The sequence below is a fragment of the Astyanax mexicanus genome, chromosome 4, assembly GCF_023375975.1.
Source record: "Astyanax mexicanus isolate ESR-SI-001 chromosome 4, AstMex3_surface, whole genome shotgun sequence".
NCBI lineage: Eukaryota > Metazoa > Chordata > Actinopteri > Characiformes > Acestrorhamphidae > Astyanax > Astyanax mexicanus.
The window spans coordinates 13,678,390-13,693,442 of NC_064411.1; the positions used below are offsets into that span (position 1 = coordinate 13,678,390).

At 40.4% G+C, this 15,053-nt stretch overlaps 3 protein-coding genes across 30 annotated transcripts in view; all 3 read right to left on the bottom strand.

Annotated features, from left to right (window-relative positions):
• The window catches only part of LOC125801238 (uncharacterized), a 151,099-nt gene that overhangs the window by 127,821 nt on the left and 8,225 nt on the right, over positions 1-15,053 (bottom strand). The window lies entirely within an intron of this gene.
• Positions 1-15,053, bottom strand: part of LOC111188496 (NACHT, LRR and PYD domains-containing protein 12) — a 233,180-nt gene that overhangs the window by 76,131 nt on the left and 141,996 nt on the right. The window lies entirely within an intron of this gene.
• Positions 449-3,013, bottom strand: LOC125801345 (uncharacterized). Its single transcript, XM_049477914.1, has 2 exons — positions 2,177-3,013; positions 449-757 (listed from the first exon to the last, which is right to left on the bottom strand). The coding sequence occupies exons 1-2, from the start codon at positions 3,007-3,009 to the stop codon at positions 610-612; spliced, it is 981 nt and encodes a 326-aa protein (XP_049333871.1). The 5' UTR covers positions 3,010-3,013; the 3' UTR covers positions 449-609.

The following is a 15,053-nucleotide window of genomic DNA, read 5'->3' on the forward strand; positions in this document are numbered from 1 at the left end:
AGGGAAGACAGCGATGATGTTCTTTGCTAGAGCCACTTTTTCAGTACTTGTTGGATAAGTAATTAATAGAAGAACAACAAAACCAACTCAAAACTTAAATATAAAGCATTTACTCTGCTGTACTTTAGCAGTGTTATACAAGCCACTATAATTTGCTGTATTATTATTTTTTTTTTTACTTTTCTTGAATATGTTAAAAAGGTGGTTTGTTTTACTCACAATCCATGCTTTTCCACCAGGTCAGATACACATAATTTAACAAGCTTTATTCTTGCTTTTTCTGTCACAGTGCCTTTGGTTTTGAGTTCATCAAGTGTCTCTGGTGCTTTCTTTTCCAAAATGGACCTCAGTTTTTCATGCTCTTGTGAAAGAAAATCAGCATCTACTAAATGTACTTTCTAAAAAAACAAACAAAAAAAAAAAACAGACAAATGGAGTAATACAATATAAATGTAAATACCTGAGCTTGGGACACTGAAGTGGCCATAGGTTGAGATGATTCAGTCTCTTTGCATGATAAGAACAGCTGGAATCTATCTAAGTTCCTGATGTCTACATTCCTATCTACGTCAATAAATTCCTGAAATTGTGGGTTGAATTTTAGAATTCTCACAACAGCATATCCAAGTTGTTCTGCCGATGCTGTTTCAATAAGATGCTCAGTGTTGCCAACATCATAGATCTTCCTTGAATATTCTCTCTCATCCCTGTAGATGGTGGCAAGAACTTGAAAAAAACTTGTTGCAGTTTCTTGGTTCTGAAAACAAATTTGAGAAGAAATTAAACATGAGAAATCTTAAAAATATAGTGCCTTAACTCTCTATCTCCAGCACGCCACTCTACTCTCACAGATAGCTAACTAACTGGGTTATCTATGCATTTTTTATTTTATTAAACTATTGAGTAAACTATGGAAGCATGTTCCCGCCACCTAAAAAAGTAAAAATAATCCAGCACATTTTTTAAATTATTATTAAGTAAACTGCTCTCATTATTTTGACATACTAAGTCATTATTTTGAGATACTAAGTCATTATTTTGAGATAGTAAGTCATTATTTTGAGATACTACGTCATCATTTTGTGAACTGTTTTCTGCTGTAACAGTAAGGAGTTGACTAATTGAGTTCCACATCGCTGTTCTGCTCAATTATACACATACATACCATACAGAATAGTCTGAGCCACAGCCACTCTCTTTAACACACTAAAATAGAAGTCCAGTGTGTTATTATATTAATCTAACATCTCCGGAGGCTTATTTTGATATTGTATGATTCTTCTAAAAGCACCAATATTTCTCAAATAATGACATACTATCTCAAAATAATGAGATAATTTCTTGAAATATTGAGATAGTATACCAAAATAATGACTTAGTATCTCAAAATATTGAGATAGCAATTAACTTAATAGTAAAATTATTATTATTTATTTTTTTTTTAGGTGGCAGGAATGGGCTTCCATAGTTTACCCAGGCAGTTAGCTAAGCTAGTTAGTTAACCTAGGTTAGCTAGTCATGCACCAAATTCAGCCAGCTAGTTAATGTTGTGCTAACATTAAAATATTAAAAACAGGCTGCTAATACCAGCTACGTCCCTGTTTTGGTGCCATTTCCTGACTAAACAATGAAGTCGAGCTAAAGTTACACTAGCTGGCTATCTTATTTGGAGAACTAGCTAGCTAATACAAATTTACAACTTAATATAGTTTAAAATCCAAATCCAGCATTAAGGCTAATTTAGCTAACCTATGTTGGCTTACTAGCTAGCATTAGTAAGTGTTACCACTTTTTGGGGGACACTCTGTCTGGGCCAGCTGCCTTCCTGGGGTGAAGTCTCCTCAGCGGTCTCCTTACTTCGTCTGCAGTAAAGTTTGGTGGACTGGTGGAGCTGATTTGTCTGCCAGCTGATAGTGTTGATGATGAAGATGGTGGAGGTGAGGGTGGTGTTGGTGCTGATGAAGATGGTGGAGGTGGGGGTGATGATAGTGGTGATGAAGATGAAGATGGAGGAAGTGAGGAGGATGGTGCTGATGAAGATGATGATGGAGGATAGAGTGGTGGTGGTGATGAAGATGGAGGTGAGGGTGATGGTGGAGTTGGAGGTGATGGTGGTGGAGATGATGGTGATGATGCAGGAGGGTAGGAGGAGGGGGCAGAAGGAGGACATTCATACCTGTTGTAAAAGTTGTTAAACTGGTTTGCTCTGTCCACACCCCCATCTACTGGATTGCCGTTGTTGTTCTTGCACCCAGTGATGGTTTTCATCGCACCCCAGACCTTCATGTTGTTATCTTGCAGCTTTCTTTCCACCTTTTTCCTGTAAGACTCCTTGGCCTCTTTAAGACGTACCTTGAGTTCCCTCTGTACGCGCTTTAGCTCTACCAGATTTCCATCTTTGAACACCCTCTTCTTTTGGTTGAGGAGGTCCTTGATGGTACTGGTAATCCAGGGTTTGTTGTTTGGAAAGCAGCGTACAGTCTTTGTGGTAACAGCAACATCCATACAGAAATTCAAGTAGTCTGTAACACAGTGAGTCACCCCCTCAATGTCCTCGCCATGTGGGTGCAGCAGCACGCTCCAGTCAGTGGTGTCATAGCAGTCCCTTAGGGCTTCCTCTGCTTCAGGAGACCAGACTCTGAATGAGCGTGTGGTAGTGGGCTGCCTCAGTACCAGTGGTTTGTACTGAGGCTGCAGGAAGACCAGGTTGTGATCTGATCTCCCCAGCGGTGGTAGTGGAATAGCCCTGTATGCATCCTTCACATTAGCATACAGCAAGTTTATGGTTCTGTTATTCCTGGTTGGACAGTCCACAAACTGGAAAAAGGCAGGCAGGGTAGAGTCCAGCGTTACGTGATTAAAATCTCCAATAATCACATAGAAGGCGTCAGGGTACTGGGTCTGCAGCGCTGCGACGGTGGAGTGGATGACGTCACACGCCGCCTGCACGTCCGCTCTCGGCTGAATGTAAACACAGACGAGGATCGCGTGAGAAAGCTCCCGCGGCATGTAATAAGGTCGGAGACTCACCACTAAAAGTTCAATATCCTGACAGCAGATCACCTCCTTCACGTTTACATGTCCAGGGTTGCACCATCTGTTGTTAATGAAGAGCGCGATCCCCCCACAGCACGCTACACTCCCTGTAGAGCTTCTGATTCTTCACCAGACAGGCTACCTCGTCGGTTTTGTTGGTCAGTGAGTTTACATTCCCCATAACCACCGACGGAACTGAGGGTTTGTACCTCCAGCGCTTCTCCGTCCTCTTAGCCGTTAGCTTAGCCTTTAGCTTAGCTCCGGCCCTGCAACCGCGGCATTTCCTTCTCAGTTCCCCCGGGATTGTGTGAACAATGCCCCCACGTCCCGCGGGTCGTAGAGCCAGCAGTTCTTCACGGGAATAAACCCGATATTCCTCGCTGCCCCACATGCTTACGATAAAAATATCCTTAGGATATAAATAAGATGCACACTAGATGTATGTAGTAGCACAGAGACGATAAATAAACATAAAAAACTTGAAAAAAAAAACACACACACAAAGGAGACGGAGTTACTGGAACAGGCAGCCACTCGCGTCGGCGCCAGAAGTTGTACATGGGCACCACATTACATTTAATCCACCGGTTGACACTTCATTAGAGCGTTTTTTGGGCCACGGTATCGGTACGGTTTCGATATATATTAATATTAGAGCTTAGATTACCTGCCCAGGGCGCCGAGTGGTCCAGCGGTCTAATGCGCTGCCACTATGAGCGGGAGGTCACAGGTTCGTACCCCCTTTCATGCAGCTTTACCATCAGCTGCCGGTGCTCAGAGGGAGCAAAATTGGCCCTGCTCCCTCCGGGTGGGTAGATAGCTCTCTCTCCCTATCACGTTTTAAGGTGGCGCCGGGCAGCACGAGGCGTCTGTGAGCGGATGAATCGGACCCTAGCCGCTGTGCTTTCCTCCGAGTGTGCTAGCTGCTCAGGCAATGATTCATCAGCAGCAGCTGAAAAAAAAGGGCTGACTGACCTCACACACGTCGGAGGAGGCGTCTGCTCATCCACATCCTCCAAGAGTCACAGGTGCCACCGGTGATGGGGATGCACAAAAAGGGGTGGGTCAATTGGATAACCAAATTGGGAGAAAAAAAAAAACAGTTTATCTGCCCGGACCCGACCCGACCCAAGATTTCCCACCACATTCCTTGGGCACCAGGAAATAGTCTGTGACACAGGCACCTATTTTTAATGCTATATTTATTTTATATAAAGCTCTGGCATGATAATCACAATATAACCAAATATCCAAGTATTATCATTAACAAAAAACAAATGAAATAACAAACTGAAAGTAAAAAAACATTTTCGTTTACTAAAACTAATAAAAACAGTAATTAAAAGAAAAAAGTAACTTAATGGAACTGAATTGAGAGTTTATAAAACTAACTACAATGACCTGAAATTGAAAATACCCTTAGTTTTTGTGTTTGTTAATTTAATTTGTTAATTTGTTAATTTGTTAGCGCTATTTCCACTCCAGCAGTTTAAGAGCAGGTGGTGTTGATGGTAGTTGATCATTTTGGTGAAAATTGGGGAAACCTGTAGAGTTCACTCTAAAAACCAACTAAAACTAACTGAATTGGATAAGAAAAGGTGAAAATAAAATAAAATTAAACTATAATGAATTCAAAACTATTATAACCTTTCAAATAATTCACTAGTTAGAATCTTATAATCATGCAGATCTGGGAGCTTCTCCACTTGTCCACGTTTGAAGTGCGGCGCTGTGTTTAGCTGTTCTTACACATTTTTATTAAATAATAGGTCTGCGCTCTTTCAGTGTTGCAGTGTTCATTACATTATTCTGAACAGATTTCACTCATCAAATGGCCGAAAACAGACGGTTTATGGTGGTGTGGAGAAGGAGAAACACTCACTGCAGCCACCAACTGCCTGGCCATTCAGTACCAAAATTAAAAAACGCGGGACATGGGAGACTACTGTAGACATTTTCCTGTTTCTTTTTCCTTCACGAGCAGCCAGAAGTTCCTCTTTTAATTGAAGAATTTCCCGGGCACAGCGAGGGTTACAGCAGGTCTCCCCCTCCTCCTGCGGCTGGGACACTGTAGAGCTTAGATTCTCTGCCCGAACCTGACCCGAGTTTGGATCGGGCTTCGGGTCGGGTTTGGGCAGAGAATTTAAGCTCTACAGTGTCCCAAGAGATTTCCCACAGCATTCCTAGCAAACCCACTCCAAATACGACTTAAAACTAACTGAATTTTAAGAGAGAAAGTGAAAACAAAATAAAATTAGGCTTTAGTAAATTGTTCAAAACTATTATAACCCCGTAATTTACAAGTTAAACTGTTTAAAGAAAGGTGCCCCAGTTAAAATGTTATAATCACACAGCTCTGGCCGCACGAGCCAGCTGTTCTTAAAAAAAAACATTTTTTATTAAATACTAGGTTTATGCTCCTGTGTTTCATTGTTAATTACCATCATTCTGAACAGATTTTGCTCAAAAACAGGCAGTTTAAGGGACAGGTCGGCTCGGGCTCATAATGACATTTTATGGGTCGGGTGGGGTCGGGCTCGGGCAGAACGTGCACGAGCTCAGGCAGGGTCGGGTCTGATTTTTTGGGCCCAATCTAAGCTCTAGGACACTGGGTTTGGCGTTGACTGTGACCCCGGGGCGGGCTGGGTTGGACTGTGCTGCCGGATATGTCTTCCCACACACGGGGCAAAAAAAGTAATAAAAAAAACTTAAAATTTAAAAAATTAGGAATGAAGGTGAAAAATTACTTAAATGTAATCAGATTACTTAGTTGTCATCGCAGCATTGTCCGACCTGGACGTTACTACCGCTTCCCTCGACCCTGTACGTTCTTTTCACCCTCATTGGCTGAAAAATATTTAAATACAGTTCTAACTATCATCTAAACACACGGAAATTGCCAATATTCACCCTTTCCCTCCCAAAAAACAGCTAAAATCCAAAACATAACCAATTACCACTGACCTAAATCACTGAAACAAAGCAAACACCCTCTAACTTTAATAAACAGACTCAAAACAAACTACTTTGATGGAATCCTGAAATAGAGATAAGTTATAGAGAGACAGGATACTTCATCTTCAGCAATTAACACTTTATTAAAACAGAGCTCTGGGAACGACTTCCACTCACAAGGAGTTAATTTCTTTCTTACACATACAGTTTGACTAACAATCGGCTGGTCTTGACGACCAGGCGCTAACGGCCAGATCTTGCAAGTAACGGACCTTTAATACAGAGAAGTATTTTAGATAACTTAATGAGTTTGTGTCCTTTGTCTCAACTGCCTTCCTCTGCTATGTACAGTGACGTCCTTCTGTAGATCCTTCAGGCGCGCCTTTATCTGTGCATGGATCCTTTGGAAGTCCCTCACGCTGAGTTTTGTTTGGGTTGCAGGCAGGTCGTTTAGGAATTTGACGAACTTGTGGATGTTTACTAGATTAATTCTTATGGTCGTGGGTTTCATTAGGGCCCGAGCACCGAAGGCGCAGGCGAAGCCTGCACCGGAGGTGCAAAGCCCTATTGTTTTTGGTCCGTTTATTATTATTATTAGGGCCCGAGCACCGAAGGCGCAGGCGAAGCCTGCACCGGAGGTGCAAAGCCCTATTGTTTTTGGTCCGTTTATTAGGGCCCGAGCACCGAAGGCGCAGGCGAAGCCTGCACCGGAGGTGCAAAGCCCTATTGTTTTTGGTCCGTTTATTAGGGCCCGAGCACCGAAGGCGCAGGCGAAGCCTGCACCGGAGGTGCAAAGCCCTATTGTTTTTGGTCCGTTTATTATTATTATTATTTTTATTTACAAACTTCGCGCCCATTTTTGAGGCCTTTCCGATACTCGAAAACTCTTGCATTTTGGCACAGACATCAAAGCCGGTGAAAAATTTTAAATTACATTGTTCACAGGTTTGGGCGTGGATCAGGAGCTCTATAGCGCCCCCAAACGTTGCCAGTGGCCGGGATAAAGTTTGTCCAATGTGCACCAACTTTGGTACGTTCATTGACCTCATTATACCGATCAAGAATCACTTGGATTTATTTGACTCCGCCTAACAGGAAGTCGGCCATTTTGGCAGGAAGTCGCAAAATAAAAAGTTTCCCGTGGTGTTCTGGGTGGGTTACGATGTTCGAAAACTCATAAAATTTCACAGGCCTATTGGGCATAGGATGTACTTTGATGTAAAATTGGAATTTTTCATATTCATAATTTATCAGCTCTCTAGCGCCACCTATTTTATATGACATTTATAGAAAGCTCTTAGCCTCTTCTAAATTAGCAGACCCAATAATGCCTTTAAATGATTTCGAGAAATGTAATCATTTTTCTAATGTGGTGCTAAATGACTCTACAGCGCCCCCTATTTGGTTTAGGCTAATAAATTAGCGGTAGCTGTCTCAAATTTTCCCCAATGTTCAAAATTTTTGGTAGAAACATAGATATTACGATGCCACACATAATACCCATTGGCATGTATTAGCTCCGCCCAACAGGAAGTCGGCCATTTTGAAAAATGTTACATTTTTAAACATTTTTCACATACTCATTCGAACTCCTCCTAGAGTCTTTGTCAGATTACAACTAAATGGTCTGTGGATAGTCTCCAGACATACATGGTGCTAAATTGCGAAGGAATAGTCGATAGCTGAAACGATGACGCAATGGCGGGCAATTGATTTAATGGAGACACAACACTAAACCAAATAGAAACATTAGCATGGTCAGAATACAGCTGCTTGGAAATTCATGAAACTTGGCAAAAACATAAAAGACATCATTACACACATTTTCAGTGTTGATATGATTGACTCCGCCCAACAGGAAGTCGGCCATTTTGAAAAACTTGCATTTTACACACATTTTTTGCATACTTTGTCGAACTCCTCCTAGGGAATTTGTTGAATACTCTTGATATTTGTCAGCAATAAACTACTACCATCCCTGATGATAAATTGCGAAGGAATAGTCGATATCTTAAACGAGGACGAAATGGCGGACAGTTGAATTGCTGGAGATACCCCATTAAAATAGGAAGTAAATACATTCTGGTGTTGGTAGGTGTTTGAGGAGGTTAAACAGGTTGAAAACTCTCGAAACTTTGCAGGCCTGCTTGATTTAAGCGGTCCTTTGATTAAAAATTGAAATTTCATATATACATATTTCATTGGCTCTATAGCGCCACCTAGGTTTCAATGCATATTTGACATTACGGAAATGCTCAAAAACTCTTGAAAATTGTCAGATTCCATAAGATCTAAAAACACTTTACAAATATTGTGATAATTTTTTCATGTGTAGCTAGCGGACTCTATAGCGCCCCCTAATTCATTCGTTTAATAAATTAGCTGTGGATGTGTCACAATTTGTCTAATCTTCTCAAGTTTTGGTAGGATCGTAGATACTATGACTCTGCACATATTTGCAATTGGTTTGTATTAGCTCCGCCCAACAGGAAGTCGGCCATATTGGATTTTGTAATTTTTTTACACTTTTTTTCACAAACTCATTTAAACTGCTCCTAAAGTCTTTGTCAGATTACCTCTAAATTAGCTGAGAATGAACATCAGGCACAGTTGATGAAAATTGCCAAAGGAATAGTTGATCGCTAAAACGGTGACGTAATGGCGAGCAATTGATTGAATAGAGACGCAACACTAAACCAAAGTGAAACCATGACACAGTCAGAACACAGATGATTAAAAATTCATGAAACTTGGCAAAAACACAAGAGACATCATTAGACACGTTTTCAGTATTGGTAGGACTGACTCCACCCAACAGGAAGTCGGCCATTTTGAAATATCTGAATTTTGCATACATTTTTTGCATATGTTGTCAAACTACTCCTAGAAATGTTGTTGAATTCTCTTGGTATTTGGTAAAAAATAAACATTGAACATATCTGATGATAAATTGTGAAGAAATAGTCGATATCTTAAACGAGGAGGAAATGGCGGACGGTTGAATGTTTGAGATGCCACATCAAAACTGGAGGTTGACACATAGGTAATGCTAGGAGTTTTGAGGACGTTATAAGAGAGAAAAGCTCACAAACTTTGACCGGCCTGCTTATCTGAGGCTGTTGTTTGATCTAGAATTAGAATTTCAAATATATGTGTTTTAACAGCTCTATAGCGCCACCTGTATTTTAAATGGGTATTTCACATTTTTGGCAGGATAGAAAACTCTTGAAAATTACCACACTAATAATAACGAGACCTCAAAATTACTTTCACCGGTTTCTCGGTTTGGCCCGGTACGATTTGCGCTGTTGTGCGAGGGCCCTACGTCCCCCTGTGACAGGGGGACAACTCGTTATTATTATTATTATTATTATTATTATTCTGCCTCTTTGCGTCCATTTTTGAGGCATTTCCGATACTCGAAAACTCACGCATTTTGGCACAGACCTCAAGCTCGGCGAAAATTTTAAAGTTCCATAGAGGCTGGACTTTGGCGTTGTTCAGGAGCTCTATAGCGCCCCCAAACGTCGGCAGTGGCCGGGATGAAGTTTGTCCAACGTGCAGCAACTTTGATACGCTCATTGACCTCCTCATAAACAACAAGAATCACTAGGTTTTATTTGACTCCGCCCAACAGGAAGTCGGCCATTTTGACAGGAAGTTGCAAAATAAAAAGTTTCCCGCTGGGTTTCGGAGGGGTTAGGATGTTTGAAAACTCCTAAAATTTTACAGAGCTATTTGGCTTAGGCCATACTTTGACCTTCAGTTGGAATTTCGTAAATTCGTGTTTCATCAGCTCTCTAGCGCCACCTATTTTATATCACATTCATAAAAAGCTCTCAGCCTCTTGATAATTGGCAGATTCAATAAGTCTTTGAAATGATTTAGAAATATTTTGTCGTTTTTCTCATGTGTAGCTAGATGACTCTACAGCGCCCCCTATTTTATTTAGGCCATTAAATTAGCTGTAGCTGTCTCAAAATTTCTCCAATATTCTCGATTTTTGGCAACAACATGGAGAGTATCATCCCGCACATATTACCCATTGGCTGGTATTAGCTCCGCCCAACAGGAAGTCGGCCATTTTGAAATTTGTGGAATTTTTACACATTTTTCACGAACTCATTCAAACTCCTCCTAGAGTCTTTGTCAGATTATCTCTAAATTGGGCGTGGGTAGGCTCCAGACATACGTGGTGATAAATTGCGAAGGAATAGTCGATAGCTGAAACGATGACGTAATGGCAGGCAATTAATTTAATGGAGAAGCAACACTAAACAAAAGTGAAACCATGACACGGTCATAAAACAGATGATTGAAAATTCATGAAACTTGGCAAAAACACAAGAGACATCATAAGACACGTTTTTAGTATAGGTAAGACTGACTCCGCCCAACAGGAAGTCGGCCATTTTGAAAAAAGTGTGTTTTACACACATTTTTTGCATACTTTGTCGAACTCCTCCTAGGGAATTTGTTGAATACTCTTAATATTTGTCTGTAATAAACTGCTAACATACTTGATTGTAAATTGCGAAGGAATAGTCGATATCTTAAACGAGGACGAAATGGCGGACAGTTGAACTGCTTGAGATGCCCCATTAAAACAGGAAGTGAATACATTCTGGTGTTAGTAGGTGTTTGAGGAGGTTAAAAAGGTTGAAACCTCTCGAAAATTTACAGGCCTGCTTGAATTAAGCAGTAGTTTCATCTGAAATTAAAATTTCATATATACGTATTTCATTGGCTCTATAGCGCCACCTAGGTTTCAATGCATATTTGACATTACGGGAATGCTCAAAACCTCTTGAAAATTGACAGATTGCATAAGACCTAAAAACACTTTACAAATATTTTGACAATTTTTTCATGTACAGCTAGCGGACTCTACAGCGCCCCCTAATTCGTTTGTTTAATAAATTAGCTGTGGATGTGTCAAAATTTGTCTAATCTTCTCAAATTTTGGTAGGATCGTAGATAGTATGACCCTGCACATATTTGCAATTGGCTTGTATTAGCTCCGCCCAACAGGAAGTCGGCCATATTGGAATATGTAATATTTTTACAAATTTTTCACAAACTAATTTAAACTGCTCCTAAAGTCTTTGTCAGATTACCTCTTATTTCGCTGTAAATGAACAACAGACATATTTGATGATAATTGCCAAAGGATTAGTTGATCGGTAAAACGGTGACCCAATGGCGAGCAATTGAGTCACTAGAGACGCAACACTAAACCAAAGTGAAACCATGACATGGTCAGAAAACAGATTATTGAAAATTCATGAAACTTGGCAAAAACACAAAAGACATCATTACACACATTTTCAGCATTGGTAGGACTGACTTCGCCCAACAGGAAGTCGGCCATTTTGAAATATCTGCATTTTACACAGATTTTTGGTGTACATTGTCAAACTACTCCTAGCAAATTTGTTGAATTCTCTTGGTATTTGGTAAAAATAAACATTGAACATATCTGATGATAAATTGTGAAGGAATAGTCGATATCTCAAACGAGGACGAAATGGCAGATGGTTGAATTTGTGAGATGCCACATCAAAACATGAGGTCAAAACCTAGGTAATGCCAGGTGTTTTGAGGAGGTTATAACGGAGAAAAACTCACAAAATTTGACCGGCCTGCTTATCTAAGGCTGTTCTTTGATGTAGAATTAGAATTTCAAATACATGTATTTTAACAGTGCTAAAGCGCCACCTGTATTTTAAATGGATATTTCACGTGTTTAACAGGATAGAAAACTCTTGAAAATTGGCACACTCAATAAGACCTTAAAATTACTTCTACCGGTTTCTCGGTTTGGCCCGGTACGATTTGCGTTGTTGTGCGAGGGCCCTACGTCCCCCTGTGACAGGGGGACAACTCGTTATTATTATTATTATTATTATTATTCTGCCTCTTTGCGTCCATTTTTGAGGCATTTCCGATACTCGAAAACTCACGCATTTTGGCACAGACCTCAAGCTCGGCGAAAATTTTAAAGTTCCATAGAGGCTGGACTTTGGCGTTGTTCAGGAGCTCTATAGCGCCCCCAAACGTCGGCAGTGGCCGGGATGAAGTTTGTCCAACGTGCACCAACTTTGGTACGCTCATTGACCTCCTCATAAACAACAAGAATCACTAGGTTTTATTTGACTCCGCCCAACAGGAAGTCGGCCATTTTGACAGGAAGTTGCAAAATAAAAAGTTTCCCGCTGGGTTTCGGAGGGGTTAGGATGTTTGAAAACTCCTAAAATTTTACAGAGCTATTTGGCTTAGGCCATACTTTGACCGTAAGTTGGAATTTCGTAAATTCGTCTTTCATCAGCTCTCTAGCGCCACCTATTTTATATCATATTTATGAAAAGCTCTCAGCCTCTTGATAATTGGCAGATTCAATAAGTCTTTGAAATGATTTAGGAATATTTTGTCGTTTTTCTCATGTGTAGCTAGAGGACTCTACAGCGCCACCTATTTTGTTTAGGCCATTAAATTAGCTGTAGCTGTCTCAAAATTTCTCCAATATTCTCGATTTTTGGCAACAACATAGAAACTATCATCCCGCACATATTACCTATTGGCTTGTACTAGCTCTGCCCAACAGGAAGTCGGCCATTTTGAAATTTGTGGAATTTTTACACATTTTTCACGAACTCATTCAAACTCCTCCTAGAGTCTTTGTCATATTACCTCTAAATTTGGTGTGGATAGGCTCCAGACATACATGGTGATAAATTGCGAAGGAATAGTCGATAGCTGAAATGATGACGTAATGGCGGACAATTAATTTAATGGAGACGCAACACTAGACCAAAGTGAAACCATGACACGGTCATAAAACAGATGATTGAAAAATCATGAAACTTGGTAAAAACACAAGAGACATCATAAGACACGTTTTTAGTATTGGAATGATTGACTCCGCCCAACAGGAAGTTGGCCATTTTGAAATATGTGCATTTTACACACATTTTTTGCATACTTTGTCGAACTCCTCCTAGGGAATTTGTTGAATACACTTGATATTTGTCAGCAAAAAACTACTACCATCCGTGATGATAAATTGCGAAGGAATAGTCGATATCTTAAACGAGGACGAAATGGCGGACAGTTGAACTGCTTGAGATGCCCCATTAAAACAGGAAGTGAATACATTCTGGTGTTAGTAGGTGTTTGAGGAGGTTAAAAAGGTTGAAAACTCTCAAAAATTTACAGGTCTGCTTGAATTAAGCAGTACTTTCATCTGAAATTAAAATTTCTTGTATAAGTATTTCATTGGCTCTATAGCGCCACCTAGGTTTCAATGCATATTTGACATTATGGGAATGCTCAAAACCTCTTGAAAATTGACAGATTGCATAAGACCTAAAAACAATTTACAAATATTTTGACAATTTTTTCATGTATACCTAACAGACTCTACAGCGCCCCCTAATTCGTTTGTTTAATAAATTAGCTGTGGATGTGTCAAAATTTGTCTAATCTTCTCAAATTTTGGTAGGATCGTAGATAGTATGACCCCGCACATATTTGCAATTAGCTTGTATTAGCTCCGCCCAACAGGAAGTCGGCCATATTGGAATTTGTAATATTTTTACAAATTTTTCACAAACTAATTTAAACTGCTCCTAAAGTCTTTGTCAGATTACCTCTTATTTCGCTGTAAATGAACAACAGACATATTTGATGATAACTGCCAAAGGATTAGTTGATCGGTAAAACGGTGACCCAATGGCGAGCAATTGAGTCACTAGAGACGCAACACTAAACCAAAGTGAAACCATGACATGGTCAGAAAACAGATTATTGAAAATTCATGAAACTTGGCAAAAACACAAAAGACATCATTACACACATTTTCAGCATTGGTAGGACTGACTCCGCCCAACAGGAAGTCGGCCATTTTGAAATATCTGCATTTTACACACATTTTTTGTGTACATTGTCAAACTACTCCTAGCAAATTTGATGAATTCTCTTGGTATTTGGTAAAAATAAACATTGAACATATCTGATGATAAATTGTGAAGGAATAGTCGATATCTCAAACGAGGACGAAATGGCAGATGGTTGAATTTTTGAGATCCCACATCAAAACAGGAGGTGAAAACCTAGGTAATGCCAGGTGTTTTGAGGAGGTTATAACGGAGAAAAACTCACAAAATTTGACCGGCCTGCTTATCTAAGGCTGTTGTTTGATGTAGAATTAGAATTTCAAATACATGTATTTTAACAGCGCCATAGCGCCACCTGTATTTTAAATGGATATTTCACATGTTTAACAGGATAGAAAACTCTTGAAAATTGGCACACTCAATAAGATCTCAAAATTACTTTCACCGGTTTCTCGGTTTGGCCCGGTACGATTTGCGCTGTTGTGCGAGGGCCCTACGTCCCCCTGTGACAGGGGGACAACTCGTTAGGGCCCGAGCACCGAAGGCGCAGGCGAAGCCTGCACCGGAGGTGCAAAGCCCTATTGTTTTTGGTCCGTTTATTAGGGCCCGAGCACCGAAGGCGCAGGCGAAGCCTGCACCGGAGGTGCAAAGCCCTATTGTTTTTGGAATGTTTATTATTATTATTATTATTATTATTTTTATTTACAAACTTCGCGCCCATTTTTGAGGCCTTTCCGATACTCGAAAACTCATGCATTTTGGCACAGACATCAAAACCCGTGAAAAATTTGAAATTCCATGGTTCATGGGTTTGGGCGTGGTTCAGGAGCTCTATAGCGCCCCCAAACGTTGCCAGTGGCCGGGATGAAGTTTGTCCAATATGCACCAACTTTGGTACACTCATTGACCTCCTCATGCAGAACAATAATCACTCGGTTTTATCAGACTCCGCTCAACAGGAAGTCTGCCATTTTGACAGGAAGTCGCAAAATAAAAAGTTTCCCGTGCTGGTTTGGGGGGGTTATGATGTTCGAAAACTCATAAAACTTGACATGCCTATCTGGCTTAGGCCGTACTTTGAGAATTAATTTGAATTTTGTAAATTCATCTTTAACCAGCTCTCTAGCGCCACCTTTTTTACATCACATTTATGGAAAGCACTCAGCC

Coding starts and splice junctions, on each gene's coding strand:
- LOC125801345 (XM_049477914.1), bottom strand. CDS start 3,009: ATGCCGCGGGAGCTTTCTCACGCGATCCTCGTCTGTGTTTACATTCAG. Junction 758..2,176: donor TTTAACAACTTTTACAACAG/GTATGAATGTCC, acceptor ATTTGTTTTCAG/AACCAAGAAACTGCAACAAG.